The sequence below is a fragment of the Corvus brachyrhynchos genome, unplaced genomic scaffold (assembly GCF_000691975.1).
Source record: "Corvus brachyrhynchos isolate BGI_N302 unplaced genomic scaffold, ASM69197v1 scaffold229, whole genome shotgun sequence".
Taxonomy (NCBI): Eukaryota; Metazoa; Chordata; class Aves; order Passeriformes; family Corvidae; genus Corvus; species Corvus brachyrhynchos.
Window position 1 is genome coordinate 2,629,043 of NW_008240042.1, and position 16,423 is coordinate 2,645,465.

Genomic DNA, 16,423 nt, shown 5'->3' on the forward strand with positions numbered 1-16,423 from the left:
GGATTAGGAGTGATGGAAGCCGAGTGGTGACTGGCTCTGAATGTGCTCCTGTTCAACTAAGTCATAACTTCCAGAGCTCTGGGCATGAAGTCCTGGCAGAGCAGGGTATGGATTTCTGCCATCTGGGAGCTTCCCCGGAGGTGTATTGTGGTAAACTCTCAGGTGCTGTGTTTCGGCCAGACCTTTTCTTTCACTTTATAGTAGAACACTTGTATTTTAAAGTTTTGGGGTTTTTTTTTGGTCTTGTTGTTGTTCCCACTTACTTCCTCATAAAGGTGGGGGAAGACAGGGAAACTGATCCTGTGCAAAGTGGTATCAAATGCTTAGGGGGCAAAGCAGATCTGCCCTTGCTAAGCAGGGAGGGCTTGTATGTTTCCCGGAACAAGGGCTGATGAAATATCCACTGTTATTTAAACATAAACAATGTATCTTTAAGTATAAACGCTGGAAGTGTCTTCTGGTTAGTTTCCATTGGAACTTCAGCTCCAGATGTTCACAGTTTTGAAGAACAAATTAAATTTTGTATTTTTTCTTCCTAATTGTTCCTTTCCTATGGCTTAAGGAAAGGAATGTAGAACACTTCAATAGAATTACTAGAGCAGTTCCACATTATGTGAGAGGAAGAAGAATCTATCTATGCTTTTATAGGCACAGTTGTTTTTTTCTTTTAATTCCTTTTTTTTTTCTTCTTAACAGAGTTGGAGTTTGAGAATAGACAGCTTCTCACTGAGGAGCCAAGCTTTTCCCACCTCTTAGGTTCTGGGAAAAAAAGAAAGTGATTAAAAAAAAATATGGCTCTGAACACTTGCTGTGGCAACTAAGGCTCTGTGCTGTTCTGCATAGGTGAATAGGACCCACACGGAGCTTCTTGCAGGATCCGTGCTGTGTTTTTGGCAGACCTTAGAGACGACTTGAAATTGATAGTATCAGGTGTTTTGTCCCTTTCTGCTTTGACTGCCGTGCTAATTGTTGGCAGCCGTGTGGGAGATCCTTTTAACTAGAATAGGAGATGATTTTTCCTCGGCTCACTTCCTGCATGGAAGCACTGTGATGGAGCATTTCATTTAATTCTGCTGCAAAGAGATGTCAGGCTTCGACACAGTATTGTTCCTGGGACAACTTGCTTGAAAAATCTTGGAAGCATTGATTGAAACTAGTGAGCACGTGTTCTCCATAGTGGTATCCCCTCCTCTGAAACTGTGTGATCTCAGTGCTCTGAGGAAGAAAAACATTTCTTCTTAAAAGCATGAAGAGGTGAGAGGTGGGAAGTGTCAACATGAAAAAACCTTAGTTTGTCATCTTCCAGCTGATAAAGCTGTGCACGGCAATTTGCAGGGCCTTAGCGAATGGTATGGATGGTCCAGCATCCATACCCGTGGAACATTGTGCCATAAATAACAAAGATTTGTGTTGTTGTCACCTTCACGACATAAGCCAAGCCCTTTTTGTGTGTTTTCCTATTTGATAAATGAGCCCATTTAGTTCCTTTGTAAAAAGAATTTCTCTGACCAGGAAATAACCAGAGATGAAGGGGATCTGTTGTGACCAGAGTTCCCTGTGCTCCACGAGTGTGTGGTTGCTCTGGTGGTAGAGGTTTCTCCTGTGAGAAGGAGTTCAGGTAGCCCAGCGAAAAACCCTAAACCGGAAAAAACTGTGTCCTGGAAGAACCCATATTTTAGCCAGACTAACCCACTGCGTGTCTGCTTAGTGTGTATGTGCATGCACATAGATACTCTAATCTTCTAAATGATTACAAAAAATAGGTAATTGTGTCTATAAAATACAGTTTTCTGTATAGCTGTATGTATTTATATAATCTTTCTGGGTTTTTTTCTCCCATCTATTCAGTTAACATGCCATAATTTTGCAACTAGTCATGTGCTTTGTTGCAACTGTAACTCTTGCATTTCCTGTCTTATTTTTACCTTACACTTCATGTATGTAGTTTGGTTTGTTTTTGGTTTTTTTTTGTATTTGGCACACACAGTTTTAGTGTCTCATCAACAGAGTTCTCTCTGAGAGTAGGATTTGGATTGAAATGACTTGAGCTGCAAATTTGACTTGTACAATCAAATCCCTCTGATTTAGGGATCATTGACCTTACTCCAGTGTGACCATCAATGTATCATTCATTCGAGGGAGCAGAAAGGTTCCTCTCTTCTGGAGTGTCGAGGCAAGGCTGGCTTGTTTGCTGTTGCAGTTTTGCTCATGACAACTTAGGGTCACTTGGAGAGTGAGGATATTACTTTGGTCTTAAGTAGCCTGCTAATATTTTCTTTCTAACATAATATCTGGTTGCACGCTCATGAAAAAATGAGCACATACATTTTATGCCTGGTGGCCTCCGAAGGCAAAGTGTATTAAGAGAATTCATCATTTTTATAGGAGCATAAAAAATACTGTATTTTAATCTCCCTGAAAAAAAAATATAAATATATACAAATGTAAGCCTTTAATAGAGAGGAACCCTTGGAGGTGTAGGCATCTGCCCTTGCCGATCTCAATTCAGCAGTGTCTGAAATGTGTTATAGTAGGGCTGGAATGAACCATTTTGAACCGGTTTCTGTTGTGAGGGGAATAACACAGAATTGTATTGCCCTGAGGAAATCATTGCAAGGTATGATTTGGGTTCCTCTGTGCAGGCAGACAGGTGTGTGTGTTGTAGAGCAAGAACTGAGAGGTAGCTGTGTGAGTGATATCAATGGCCCTGTGAAGCTACCAGCTAATATTTTTATTTGATTGTATGGTTTGAGTTTGCTGATGCTGTAGTGATATTTTGATGGCAGAACTGTGAAAAACTCCCCATTTTCAAATTTTCAGAATTTACCTGTGAGTTCCCAGTGGCTTCTAATCATGGAAATCAAATTTATATGATGACATAACTCCCTCTGCACTCACTGGTTTACTTTTATTTAAAAATGGATAGCATGCTTTCTTAATTTAATAGAAACACCATTCTTTTTTTGAGAGACATTACTGCTTAGACTTTTTCCAGGTATTTTTTTAAGTATTCTCATTTACTCTGATATATTATATGTGTATCATTATCTCTTTGACTGTAGTTCACTTTGTTCTCTATGTCTGTATTTTTTAGGACCCTTGAAACCAGAAATTACCATAACTTACATTGCCGTTTCAGCTATATTCTTTAACAGTGGACTCTCCTTAAAAACCGAGGTACTGTAATTTCTCATTGCTTCATTCCTGTTGTGCTTTAAAAAGTTTTGTGTTCCTTTTGATCAGATTTGAATGTAATTGGAATGGGGGTGGTGGTGGTGCTGGGAGGATGGCTAACAAGAGAAGATAAATGTTAGACATTCATGGAATAACCCTCCTTGATTTCAGAAGGTGCTTCACAAAGTAATGAAGATGGTGAGAAGGAGAGTGTGAATAAATGTCACCCATCCACAGAGGGTGGGTTGTTTGTCTCTGCACAGCTTTAACTAAATTTGAGTGATGAGCACAATTTGGAGACTGGATCTACACTGTGATTGTGTCCCAAACCCAAATCAGGGTGAGATGCAGCTGTTCACTGCTGGATTGATGGAAACAAAGACCTGGTGGCTTTAACTTACCTTGTTGGGTAGGGCCAGGACAGCAGCTAGGATCAGCACAAAAGGGTTCATATGCAGATAAAATGCCAATATACAGGTGCAAAGTCTTGGCAATCTTTTCCCATAGGATTTCATTGTGGACAGCTGGATTTGAGGTGCTTGCTCTCTAGTGCATATCCCAGGCACTGAGATTTGTTTAAAATTTTGTGTCACACATTATTCAAAGAGGAACAGTCTGGGATTCAGAAGAGATGAAGGGGTATGTAAAGGAGTCTTGGAGAAAGGAAATGATGGCTGTGTGCCAAGAAGAGAAGGAGCAGCCGGAGCTGAAATGAAACACTGCATGTCTCTGCTAGTCTAGTTTTCTGATTCCTTTGTGCTGTTGGCTAACGGGGCATGCTATTCGTAACTTGCACGATACTAAATGCCTGAAAGAATCATCACAATTTTGTCCAGTTATCTCCCGGTGAACTGGGATTTGAGTGAGCAGTGTGCATTCTACAAAAAAAGAAGTTTCTACACCTGTGTCCTGGTTATAGCGGTAAAGTTTCCAGTGGAGGTGGTGTTTGAGTTGATGGCTGCCCTCTCCTTTGCTGTGTCCTGGCACTGGGACCTCTAGTTCTGCCAGGACACTGTGTAAATGAACTGGGTAACTTTAGTCAGTTCTGTAGCAGCCTTATGGTCTTATGGGGATGCAGGAAGAATCCTTTGTTTGCCTGGGATGGTAATTAATCCTAGTGGAAATAGGCTGTGGAGAGGCACTCTCTTCCACAGAGAAGAGAACCCAAAACACAGCCCTGAGTAGTATTAATAGAGTGGGATTTTCTTCTTTCAGGCTTAGCAATCTTTGCATGCAGAGAAAAAAAAGTAGAATTTCTTTCCCTGTCACTAGTTTGTATCCTTGAAACCTGGGATTTGTAAAGCAGCTGTGAGAGAAATCAGTAGCGTTATCAAAGTCTTGATTAGATTCTCAGTGCTAGTGTACATCTAACTCCTTCCAGTTCAGGTGATGCGACTGACAGTTTTCTGGGCAATGTGTCATGTCTCACTTAGAACTTGCATGACTTATTTTCATCTGTGGTACTAAAAGCAATATATTGATGTAAATGAAGCTTTTACAGGAGCTGAAGTTTATATCCAGGTAGCTGATCTCAGGTTGTTTTGGGAGCAGCAGTTAGGGCTGGTGCTGTTATCCAGCTTTATGTTTCATGAAGAAGCTAGGCTTTTCCTGAATTTCTGCCATGGGGGTAGAAGATAAAGGAAGAAAATAACTTCTCACTCTGTACTTTGTGATATTACTTTCTGAAGTGTATATTAAAAACAATCCTTATATGTGTTAGGTGGCCGGGTCATGTTTTTATTAAAATACTTTGAGGCATGTTTTAGTTGTTTAAGGCATAACCTGAAGTTGGTATTATTACTCAATATGCCTTTTTATTGGGTTGCAAAGTAAAGGGTTTCTGCTTTTGGCTTTATTTGTTCTTGACCTGTGTATCAGCTGTTCTACCTTAGATAATTTATTACTTAGATGGAAAGTAGTGTTTGGTATACTGTATGACAGGATGAAAAGTTGTGTAAGTGTTAACAGAGGTCTTCTGATAAATCTGACAAAATTCGAAATAACTGATGTTCTTTTAAGGCTACACTTGTGGTTTAATCTGCTGTGAAAGTGCATGCTCAAAAAATTTTGCTGATGTTTTCAGAAAGTAATTTACAAAATAATTGGCAACATTCAAGGAGAGCCTGTCTGGGCATGGCCTTGTTACACTTTCAGAACCAGAGGTGACCAGGGTCCTCTTACATTTGTAGAAATACTCTGTGTTCTCTGACAAGAACATTTGATTCCACCTTAATGTAATACTATTTCAGTTTTCAGTGACTGGATACCTTGCTCTTTTAAAGCAAATACCTCCCGAAGGGCCCCAGAAATTAAATCACATACTTGTGTTATCCATTTCTACAAGGAATTTGGCAAGCCACTGAAAACACTGTTGGCTCTGTGTGGGTATTTGCTCAGAGGGGTCCAGCTATGACTATTGGAAGCGTGGCTGGATGGCAACAGGGACCCACATTGATCAGGGAGAGGCTGGGATAAGCTCCCTAAAGGCTCTGAAATACTGGGAAAGACAAGGTTCTGTCTGGTGTGCAGAAAGAGTTGTACCAAGCAGCTTCCAGCAACTTTTTTGAGGTGGCAGATGTATTTTGGGACAAGCCCCTGTAGACTGTTTAAGAGGGTGAAAGCTGTTTGCCTCAGAATTTGTTCTGTGATCATACAGTCTAAGGCATACTATTATAATAATGACTATTCTAAATAAGTCTAACTATTCTCAAAGACAATCACTAGAGGCATTTTCAAAACTGATAGATTAGATCTGCAAAGACTTGCTCCAGTAATACATCATTCCTCCATGCAGTAGGTTGGCTGTGTTGTATCACCTTCCTTGCCCCCTGGAAGTTACAATGAGGCTTTCTTTTTGTCTTGGGTTTTACTTTTGGAAGTATCACAGAGTCCTCTAAAAACCGTCTGGTTTTGAGGCATTTTCCAATTGTAAAAATATGAAATTAAAAGGGCACTTCTGTATGTGTGATACAGTGATATATATATATGTTTAATGCATCTGGAGTGTCAGCTGGAGAATCCTAGCAAATTAGGTTTTAAATGAGAGTGTCATCAGTTCTTTTGCATTGTTTACTTGAAAAGAGTGTGAGTTACTGTGAGAAAAAGGAAGAGGAATTTTTATTCTCAGTCTGTGAGATTTGAAATGAGCTGAAGTGTATAAGGCTCTTTCCTTGTACTCAAAAACCTCTGTAAAAGGTCCTTGAAATGCCTGAAAAGGCAAAAGCAGAGATACAGAGCTAGCTGAAGAGGTTTTTTTCTGTAAGGATACTTGATCACCTCTCTGGAGTTCTCTTACAGTATTTAAAATTAAATGTTTTCTGAGTCTCCAGTGGTGTTTTACACTTCATTTCTCTGAAATTTATGGCTTAACTGTTTTCAGCTAGCTATGGTCTTGGTATTCTTTCTTTGCTATTCTTAATCAGCCTAACTTTTTTTTTCCTATAAATTTCCTATCTGTCTGCTACAGATTACTTTGCTTTTTATGTTTGTTTTTTTTTCCTTAAAAGAAAAACCAACACCACAAATGAATGCTTGGTAATATAAACATCCATAAATTCCTTTTTTTTTTTTTAACCGTATACATGAGAATCACAGTTTGTGGATCTCTTTAGACAGAGAAACTTGAAATCGTGTGCTCACTACAGGTTTTCATGCCTTTTGATATCAAGGGTCAGTAAAGTAAACAGCTGTCAGTGCAGTTAACACAGGTTTTGAAGCAGTGGCAAAGTGCTAAGGCTGCCTGCTGAAAAGCTGCTGTTCTGAGAGCTATACTATTATTGAAGTGGTGGACACTTCTTTTGGAACAATGCCCAGGAGCAGACAGCTTTTATGTTGTCTGGATGTACTTCATTATTAAAGAGGAGATCAGATGATCCCTAAAGGTGCCTTTTTGACATGCACTTTTTGTATTATAACGGTGGTCCTAGTTTTAAAAGCACAAATGTGATCTTATTTCAGCTGTTATGACTGCAACTTCCTCTCTTCTTTTTCTTTTGCAGGAGCTGACAAGTGCTTTGATGCATGTGAAACTACACCTTTTTGTCCAGATTTTTACACTTGTGTTCTTCCCAACAGCAATATGGGTCTTTCTTCAGCTATTATCAATCACACCTATAAATGAATGGCTTTTAAAAGGGTATGTTTAAGCATAATGGAGCGGAATATATTTGTAGCTGTCATCTTAAAGGGCTGCTTATCCTGCAACTGGTGTTTTGTTGTATTTGCAGATTTTGCTGGTTGTTTTTTGTGCTTCAGCACTTTGCTGTTGAAAACAAAGTACATGCACAGGATTATCCCTTCAGGAAGCTGGTCTCATTTTTAGAAAGTCTGGACAGTCTCACGTTTAGGGAGGTTGCAACAGGTTAGCTTTCTCTTTCACAACACGCAGCTGAAGTGATGTGTTGGGTCTCAGGGAAGGTGGGGAGGAAAGAAAAGGATGCTGAAGAAAAAGCATAAAATCAGTGAATAAATATTGTGTATGCCACACATGTTTTCTGGTTCTAAATAGTCTGTATCGAGAATTTCTTGCATGGGTTCAGTATCTGCTTCCTCTGAAATTATGGGGGAAAAAAAGAGTAAAGTTTTTGTAGAACAAGAACCGTGTGATGAGCAGAAACTAAGTTACCATGAAAACAGCATCTTTTAAATCTTGGGTGTACACTGCCAATGTGCAAAGCTTCATTGGTGGTGTACCAGTGATAGATGTAAAATAAAAAATTAAAAGGTTTTTTTAGGAATGGGAGGTCAATACTTAGTGCCATGCAGGTATACTGGAATGTTTGAATGCAAAAATCAATTATTTCAGAAAACTACCAAAAGAATCCCCATTTTTTCTTACTGCTTGGTGAAACATTGCTTGGGGAGTTCCTTGTCTTAAAAGTTTAATGAAAAAGCTGCTCATGTTTATGTTTTTACAAGGCCTAAATCTAAAGGAGCATTTCATTTTGTTTGTAAGAGGCTTCTCCTGGTGTTCCATCAAGTGTGAAGTGGTCCAAATGATAGTGAAAAGGTGAAATTGAGACAACATGAATTAAAAGTTAACATTCTTTTGCTTAACAGTGTCAGTAAGGCAGGGAAATAACAAGATTGCCATATGATGGTCCTTTGCATTTAGCTATTTCTATTAAAGGGTATTCTTTAAAGTAAAATAATTGTGAAGTTTTTTCTCAGCTAGAACAGATGTGCGATTTTCCACAATAGCCAAAATTCCTTCCTAATCCATGGATTTTCAGTTTCTGAAGTGCAAGGTGAAAGAGACTTTCGTGGGGTTTTTGGTTCCATGAAGCACTTCTCATTCCTTTTTTCCCATGAGTCTTATGCCACTTTGGTTCTTAGTATTTAAGGGACATGATCTGTTGCATGCACAAATGTAATTGTATGTATATGCATGCACACGTGTAAAACTGTGTGTAAAACTAGAGATGTGTGTATTTTTGCAAAGAAAAGAAACACTTGGGCATTTATCTCTCTAAATGTGGAGCCTAAACCAGGCTCATTTGTCATGGAAGTGTGTCTGTGTCTTACTAGTGAGCTGCTATACTTCTGTTTGCTTCAAGCTGCCTTTCAAGCACTTGTTCCTTGAGTACTGCTTCTGATTTGGCTGTTTTATCTTTTAGTGCAGTAACTCTGTTGTAGTGAGGTCTCATTGGAAGAATGATCAGATTGAGGAGTTTAATTAAGGTAGCTTGGTTGGGGTTTTTTTAAGAGTGCTTTCTTGATAAATAGTGCTGTTCAGGACATGCTCAGAGCAGCAGGCACTGCACTGGGAGCTGTACCTTCAGTGTGAAGCAGGTGCAGAAGATACTGAGCTCTGTCCTAATTCTAGGATAACACATTTCAAAGCAGGTCCCTGTGTGTGTGTGAGGAGCTGATGTGAGGGACTGTGCTGTGGCAGCTCTCTGTAACCAAAAGTTCATCCTAATGCCCTGCAGTTGTAGCTTTTATTCCCTTAGAAACACTAAAGTCTATAAGGAAAACAGGGAGGGAGCAAGACAGGTTTTGGCAACGTTACTTCCTTATCACACATTTAGCACAGTTTGTAGTGGTGGCTGGATAACAGCCCTCGAAAAGGCCTGGAAAAACAGGCATATGCTCTCAAGGGCATGCAGCACCCTTTGGCAGCGTGGCTCCCCTGGGCACTGCAGCTCTCCACTGCTCCCTGCACAAGGTTATTCCTGAAGGGCACAGCCCACAGTGCCTTTTACATCTTGCATCAGAATGCATGGTAGATTCTCCTGTCCTCTCTAATGGTGTTTTGCTGTAAGTGTTACTTGAGAGGCAGATTCAGATGGTACCAGCTTTTCACCTGTATTTCTACAGCTAAGTGGGTTTTTTTTTCTTTCCCTCCTCTCTGTCTGGGATGATATTAGGAGGTTTCTTGCTTTGCAATTATTTTGAAATCTTTAAAATAGAGGAGAAACTGACATCCTCCCAAGAATCTTATGAGTTACTTTTTTTGTTAGCTGACTGGGTTTTGCATTGCCAACATCTGTTTGAAAAGGAGCATGAAGCAGGTTATTAATGTATGCACAGATTCACCTCTTCTCCACTTTTAGCATATAGCATTTACAGCACAGGTGGTAAAGCATGAGATGCAAAGATTGGGTGTAAGATACGGCTTTGGAGATTTCACATCTAAAACATGTGACTCCAGACTCCACTACTCAGTTGTCTGTAGTGTTATCAGCAGAACAGCAAGAGTTTGGACCCCTGATGTTAGCACTCATAGCATGGCCTGATACAGTGGAATATTTCAGTTGTTGGTTGTTATCTGTAGTAGTCTGTTGGCCTTGAGAGCCAACAGAATCTGTTTGTATATCGGTAGAATTGTGTACTTGACGCAAAACAAAAAAAATAAACTTTACAGGTGCATGTTCAATACACTCAAAAGTATTTCCATTTAGTGTGTACTAGGTTTTTTTAGATTAATATTGCTTGATAGGGATTTTTATTTTTAATTCCAAGTGTGTTATTTTCAGTTTGAGAGGGTTAATGGAGATTGTATGATTAAATCTTTCCCTTATAGTATGGAAAACCCTGCCAGCTGAGATGAATGCCCTTGCACACATTTTGTACCTCTCTGGATAACTTTGAACTTAATCCACCCCTTATTAGAGCAGGTGAGAAGTTCAAGGAGCTGGCTGCCACATAGACGAGAGATAACTGTGTCACAGTGTAGGGGATGGACATCAGAATTGCCATGTGTTTGTTTGTCTGCTGTATATTTTCATATATGTTTCCAAACTTTCCTGCACCGTTTCTTTTTCCTGTATTTGTTTTCTTTTCAATATGAGCTTATTCTGCTGTGTGCTGACAACTCTCTGCTGCCTCTCTCATAGCTTATTTCCCTGTAAGCTGAAGGTACTGTGTGCTTCCAAGGTAGTGCTTGGCACCTTGTGGTTGGATTTATATAATGCTTACATTGGTTGCCTCTTTCCTCTCCCACAGTGTCTGTAGCTGATAAAGTGAATACTGTCATTGTCACTTACCTGTTTCTTCTCTTTAGCTTCTTTTATATTTGCAGAATATCAATTGCACTGTAATACTCCCTGTTGCCTGGATTTAATACTTTTGTTTGCTACAGCTTTTTGACACTGCCTTTCTCGGGGGTTCGACTGATGTGGTTGCAAATGCAAAGTAGTTCACCACTAGTAATTGATTATTCTGAACTAGAATCTCAAGCTCCAATACTTGAAATCATATGTAGATTCCACACTTTTGGGGATTTTGCAAACTATTCTATTCCAAGCATTACTGTTCCTTCCAAGTTAACACAGTTTTTCTTCAGAAGCCCTATTTTACTTAGCCCCAAATTTAATTGTATTCTATTGTTGTGTGGTTTTGTGGACTACTTTGCAACAGCATTTGTGTACACATCAATAACTTTGCTGCACAAACAATGCCAAAAAATGACAATAATAGGGTATGTTGAATTTCTAAAGTGTAAGAGAAAGCTGTTGATGATTTAATGGCAGTCAGGTGATTTTATCAGGAAATCTGTGGTAGATGTATGGAGACCTTTGTGAATGAGAGCAACAGTACTACAGATGGGGAAGTGGAGTGACAGAGAGGTTAATTTGTACTTCTTAAATGGTGACATGACTCTTCACTGTGGTGATTGGTGAGAGATGGCACAGAAATGCTGCCAGCAGGAGTGCCCATCCTAGTGCAGGGCTGTAACTGGTTGCAAACTGATTGCTTTGCACAGTGATATGACTTTCTACTCAGCTATTTGGTATTTTAAGGTTGTAGGTTGCTTAGTGTTTGTCTCTTCTAAGGAATGTAACATTCTTTTTGTTGCTTTCAGCTTGCAGACAGTGGGCTGCATGCCACCTCCTGTGTCTTCTGCTGTAATTTTAACCAAAGCTGTTGGTGGAAATGAGGTGAGTTTTCATTTTGTCTTTTTTAAACAGGCATTCAAACAAATATTTATTTGTGATGCACCCAAGTGGCAAAGCACGCACAGAAATGTGATGCTATTGTGGTTTGTAAAAAATTCTGGAATTAAAGCTTGGGTGTTGTGTTGGTGTCAAACAAGGAAGATAGTGATATGTTATCTGCTGGCATTGCTGAAACTGAAAGAAACTCACTTTTCTGAGGTGATAGAAAGGTTTCTGATAGAAATTAGTGTTGGGAGATTTCTGCTGGTTGCTGTACTGTAATTCCTAACCCTGTAATGTTCCTATTGCATAGGATGCTCTATTGCATAGACCAACAGATTTGCAGTGAAGCTCTTGCAGAGATTGTTTGGATGTGTTCAGTATGAAGAGGTCCTGTAGTGGGAATTTCTCAGGTTTCAAGCTGCAAATCTAGCAAGGGAGATGGTGATAGAAACATGGATTGAAATCTTATATTGTTATTTGAGACTGCATGTAACAAAAATTCAGGGAATGTGGAGTTCTCTGACGGTGATGCCGTGCAAAATTCTCAACAGATGGGAAATGCTGGAATAGAAGTTGTTGGTATAAACTCAGTTTGGTCATGATAAATTTTTGCCTTAAGATGGCACATGCTGATGTGATTTCAGACTCTTCATCCACAAAGCACTTCTGTTTTCAAGGTGAATGGCATTTAGGAAATTAATCCAGCTGTGCTAATTAATGAGCTTGTTTCCTTTAGATTTGCTTCCTCATAACTGCTGAAGGTGGAGGAGACCTGGTAGGTGTGGAAGGGAGGGAATTAACATTGACAGGTGGAATTTACACCCGAGGCTGTTGGGATGCTATTCTGAAGGGTTAAAGGCAAATCTTAATTCAGCCATAGAACTCCTGTGTGAGGTTGGGTGGTTCACTTCAACCACATGTTTTAAATATGGCCATTAGTTGTGAACTTCTCATTTTCTGAGTTCAGGCTCTTGGGACCGATTAATGTCAGCTTTGAAAACACATGATAGCACTGAAATAGATTGAAGTTGTACTTTGTACTGACAAAGTGCTGTTTAATTGCTCTATCCTCTGAAGAGAGACCCAAAGTATTTCAAGTCAACCATCTCTAAGTATGGGCAATCTTGATGCACATCACTGTCTGCCAGTTTGCTACCTTGAAAAAAGAACCATAAAATTGTCTGATGGAGGTGCTGGGGAGTAGTTTCTTAAGGAAATAATTCAAGTACCTAATAGTGATCAACAAAGAAATGAGAGGTTTTTCCAGTTATGGTTGTACATGTAGATGCAGTAAATTACACAAAGATGTCACGTAGCAAACAGGATTAAATGAGGTATTGAGTGAATGCTCATTCAGTGTTAGCACTGTCTGTACTATCCTTAGACCTCTAGAATAAACTACAGTAAGATTGGTTAGTTGAAAGCAGTATAATACAGTGTGCAGGAGGGAGAGAGGTGCTTCAGTTTCTTGACCAGTAGAATGCACTTTTTTATGGGAGTGTCCTTCTGGGGTGATGAGGGTGTGTGCATTTTATACCAGCTGAAAAATGGTTGCTTTCTATTACATGATTGAATAAATCACTTACAGGATAAGCTTGAAACTCTGATTCTTCTGTGCCAAAATGGTGTTGGAAGAATGTAAAAATGCATACCTTGTAGTGAGTTTTACAGATAGTTGCTGACAGCAGAGAGGGTGAATCAAGAGTTGGGTCTTGGGAATTGAGAGTTCTCAGTCATGCTCTAAGAGAGCATGTAGAGGAGAAACTCTCTTTAAACATGCTCAGTGTAGACAAAGCCTGTGGCAAAGTTGTTGCCAAACTTGAGCATGTTTCCAATGCAAGCATATTTTTGGAATTTGATGTTTCTTTGTAATTCAGACTAATTTTTCTTCTGAAGATCAGAAAATCACATCCCTTATGCTAGGATGAGGGATGAAAACAGTCTTGCACCTCTCCTTGCCAAACTTCACCTAAGCTGTTATTGATTTATTTCTTTTTCTGATATAAGCAGAACACCGCATTTTTTCCTGTTTCAGTTTGAATCCACTCTGATATACGAAGAATTTAAACCTGGGAGTCAACTGGAAATACAAGTGGTTATACTGTGAGAGCATTTGTTCATAATAATGCTTCTTAAACTGCTTTTGCCTTGACAAGTGTGTATCCCTTACTTAGAGAAATTGATTTGTCTGAGGATGTATCTACACTGCATAATGTAATATGAAGATAAATTAGCTTGCTCAGAAGGAATATAGCAAGGAAGCGCTACATGAACTAATTAGTCTGAGAAGTGTCCTGCTGCTGAAGAGTACAGGCACACCCTCAATAAGTGCTCTGAAGACCTTTTTGGACGTCTCGAAACACAGCACTTAAGAACTGTGGTGGTTGCCTGTGTTCTTACAGTATAGAGGGGTTTAGGTTTCTTTGTCTAAGTAGAAATGGCTGTTGAATGTCAGTTTGGACTTGGGTTATTCTCAAAGAAAATCAGGCACTATGTCATGGTAGAAGTAGTACATTTGGAGCTGGGGAAACGTGGTCTCTATTTTTAGCTCTGTCATTAACCTTTTGGGTAAAACAGAGTGAGTTACTGCATCTCAGGGGTTAGCTGTGATGCATAATAGCACCTTTGTGAAGTGTTTGAAGAGCAGTGCTGAAAAAACCTGATGTAAGATTTATATTTTATTGGTCTGGGACAGGGTAATTAAGTATTTGGTCAAGTGCTTAGAAGGTGATCTGCATCATTATAGGCTACTTGGGTGGTGGGTTTTGCTGCATATTAATTGGAAAATTTGGTTGTGAGATAATAAAAGGGAGACTTTCTTTCTTCTCTCTGTTTTTCCTTTATCCTGATTTTCCTTCATTCCTCTTGTGATCTTTTCCTATGTTATTTTCATTAACCCTGCAAGCAACTTTCTAAACCAGCCTATTCCTAGCTTTTGTCACAAATACACTTAGTTCATTAGCAAAGCCAGTTTCAAGTACTGAATTCAGTTTGATGCATATGAAGCCATATGAACAAAAAAAAGGTTCATATGTTGACTGGTGAAAATGATGAGGGGTCACCATAAGAATCAAAATCTAATTTTTACTTTGTTGATATTTTCTCAATTACTTAGTTGTTTCTGTCAATCAGTCTCATGATTTGTGTAGAGGACAGTCCATGAAGTTAAAAAAATTGGAATGAAAACCAGAAGGCCTCACATTTGTTCTTTGCTCTTGTACTGTGAAGGGTCAGGATTTTAATGGCATAGCTTGACAGCACAGAAGGCTTTGTTGTGTCATTTTTTTTTTCCAACAAGTCTTGTAGTTTTCCAGTGAAATTATAAAAACAATTTCTTTAAAAGTCGGCAATAGAGACAAATAAATATGTCATCATTTCAAGGCACTGTGAAGACAAACCTATTAAAAGCTCAGAGATACTCAGACAGAAGTGCTGTAGAGATGCCAAATATTACTACAAAGTATTCAGACAGCAAATGTCATACTCTCCTTAAGAATCAAAGTAATGAAGAAAAGAGATTGAAAATTAGAGCTATAAGTCTATTATCAGTTTGGGAGAAGAAGCAATTTGTGATGACTTTTATGGCAGCTTAATGACATACTTTTGAAAAGTGTAACATAACAGGCAAGAACTGTGATGGAATTGTACAGATAAATCGTGGCAGACAGCTCATTTTATTGAGGAATACTTTGGCTATTTTGCTCGCTCATACACCACACAACCACTGAGGGTTTTTTTGTTATTGTTCTGTTGAGTTATAGCTTGTACAGAACCTCTTAATCAACATGCTCCTTTATTTTTTTTGCAACTTTAGTGTGGCTCTGCTATGCCCTTTTGTAAAACAATGTGTTGCATATGCAAGACAAGATTTTGAAATATAAAACAGGCTACAATGAAGAAAGCTAGAGAGGTGTTAATGAAATAAGGTATAAACTAAAGAAGTAGTTCTATTATTGATTTTTAGATTTGTTTTTTGAAGCAGATGTAAAATTTGCAAAGTCCACATCAAGCCATTCTGGGAAAGAATCAAGGGAGAATAGCAACATCTACCCAACAAATTATATGCAATAGTTTTAAATTTTAATTTTGAAAAACATAGCATATGAATAGTTTCTGAGAAATGAAGACTGGAAAATTCCTTTGTTTGTCTCTGTATTTTTTGGCCTTTTTTTTTTAGTAGAAATACAGGAAAAGTGAACTCTAACACTACTGTAAAGTCTCAGGAAAGATATTGATTTCTCTAAAAATATCTGAAGTTCTTTGAACTGTATATACATGTACATTAACCTTTTAGAAAACAAAATAAAATGAATAAAAAGAAGTACAAGCTCTAATGGTTTGTGATTCATACACTGACTGATGCACCAGTGTACCATGAGTGTTTACTCTTGGAAGGTAACACATGAACATTATGAAACAAAATTGTTTAAGATCTTCAAATAAACTAAATGTGTCCTGATGTTTAGTTGTCTTCTATAATATAGTTCTTCCTCTCTAAATAGAAGTCAGTAGTGTTGTCTAAAATTTAATTACCAGATTGCACTTTAAATATTTTATTTTTATATGAATAACCATATCCATGTTTTGTTTATGGAAGGGTAATTAATTGAATTCTATTGTTTTTAAATGTGATACCATAAAAGGAAAAGAAGTATAAGGGTTTTCTTCCCTTTCGTAAGTAGGAAATGTTGTCTGCCTACACAGATTAAGCAATTCTAAATGAAAATATAACTAATTCTACCATTAGATACTACACTGAAGTCTCTGGGAAGTGTGTGGGTGTCGGAGGACAAATTTAGGCAAGATGTCTGTACTTCACATGTACAAATATAAAGAACTAACTGTGTCAGCATAAGCCTTGTATGTAC

General features: G+C 38.6%; 1 protein-coding gene across 1 annotated transcript in view; it reads left to right on the forward strand.

Moving 5' to 3' along the window:
* Positions 1-16,423, forward strand: part of SLC10A7 (solute carrier family 10 member 7) — a 173,891-nt gene that overhangs the window by 30,431 nt on the left and 127,037 nt on the right. The window contains exons 4-6 of the mRNA XM_008641344.2: positions 3,095-3,177; positions 7,173-7,309; positions 11,480-11,555. Of these exons, the coding sequence (XP_008639566.1) occupies positions 3,095-3,177; positions 7,173-7,309; positions 11,480-11,555 (296 nt within the window). The remainder of the gene's footprint in view (positions 1-3,094; positions 3,178-7,172; positions 7,310-11,479; positions 11,556-16,423) is intronic.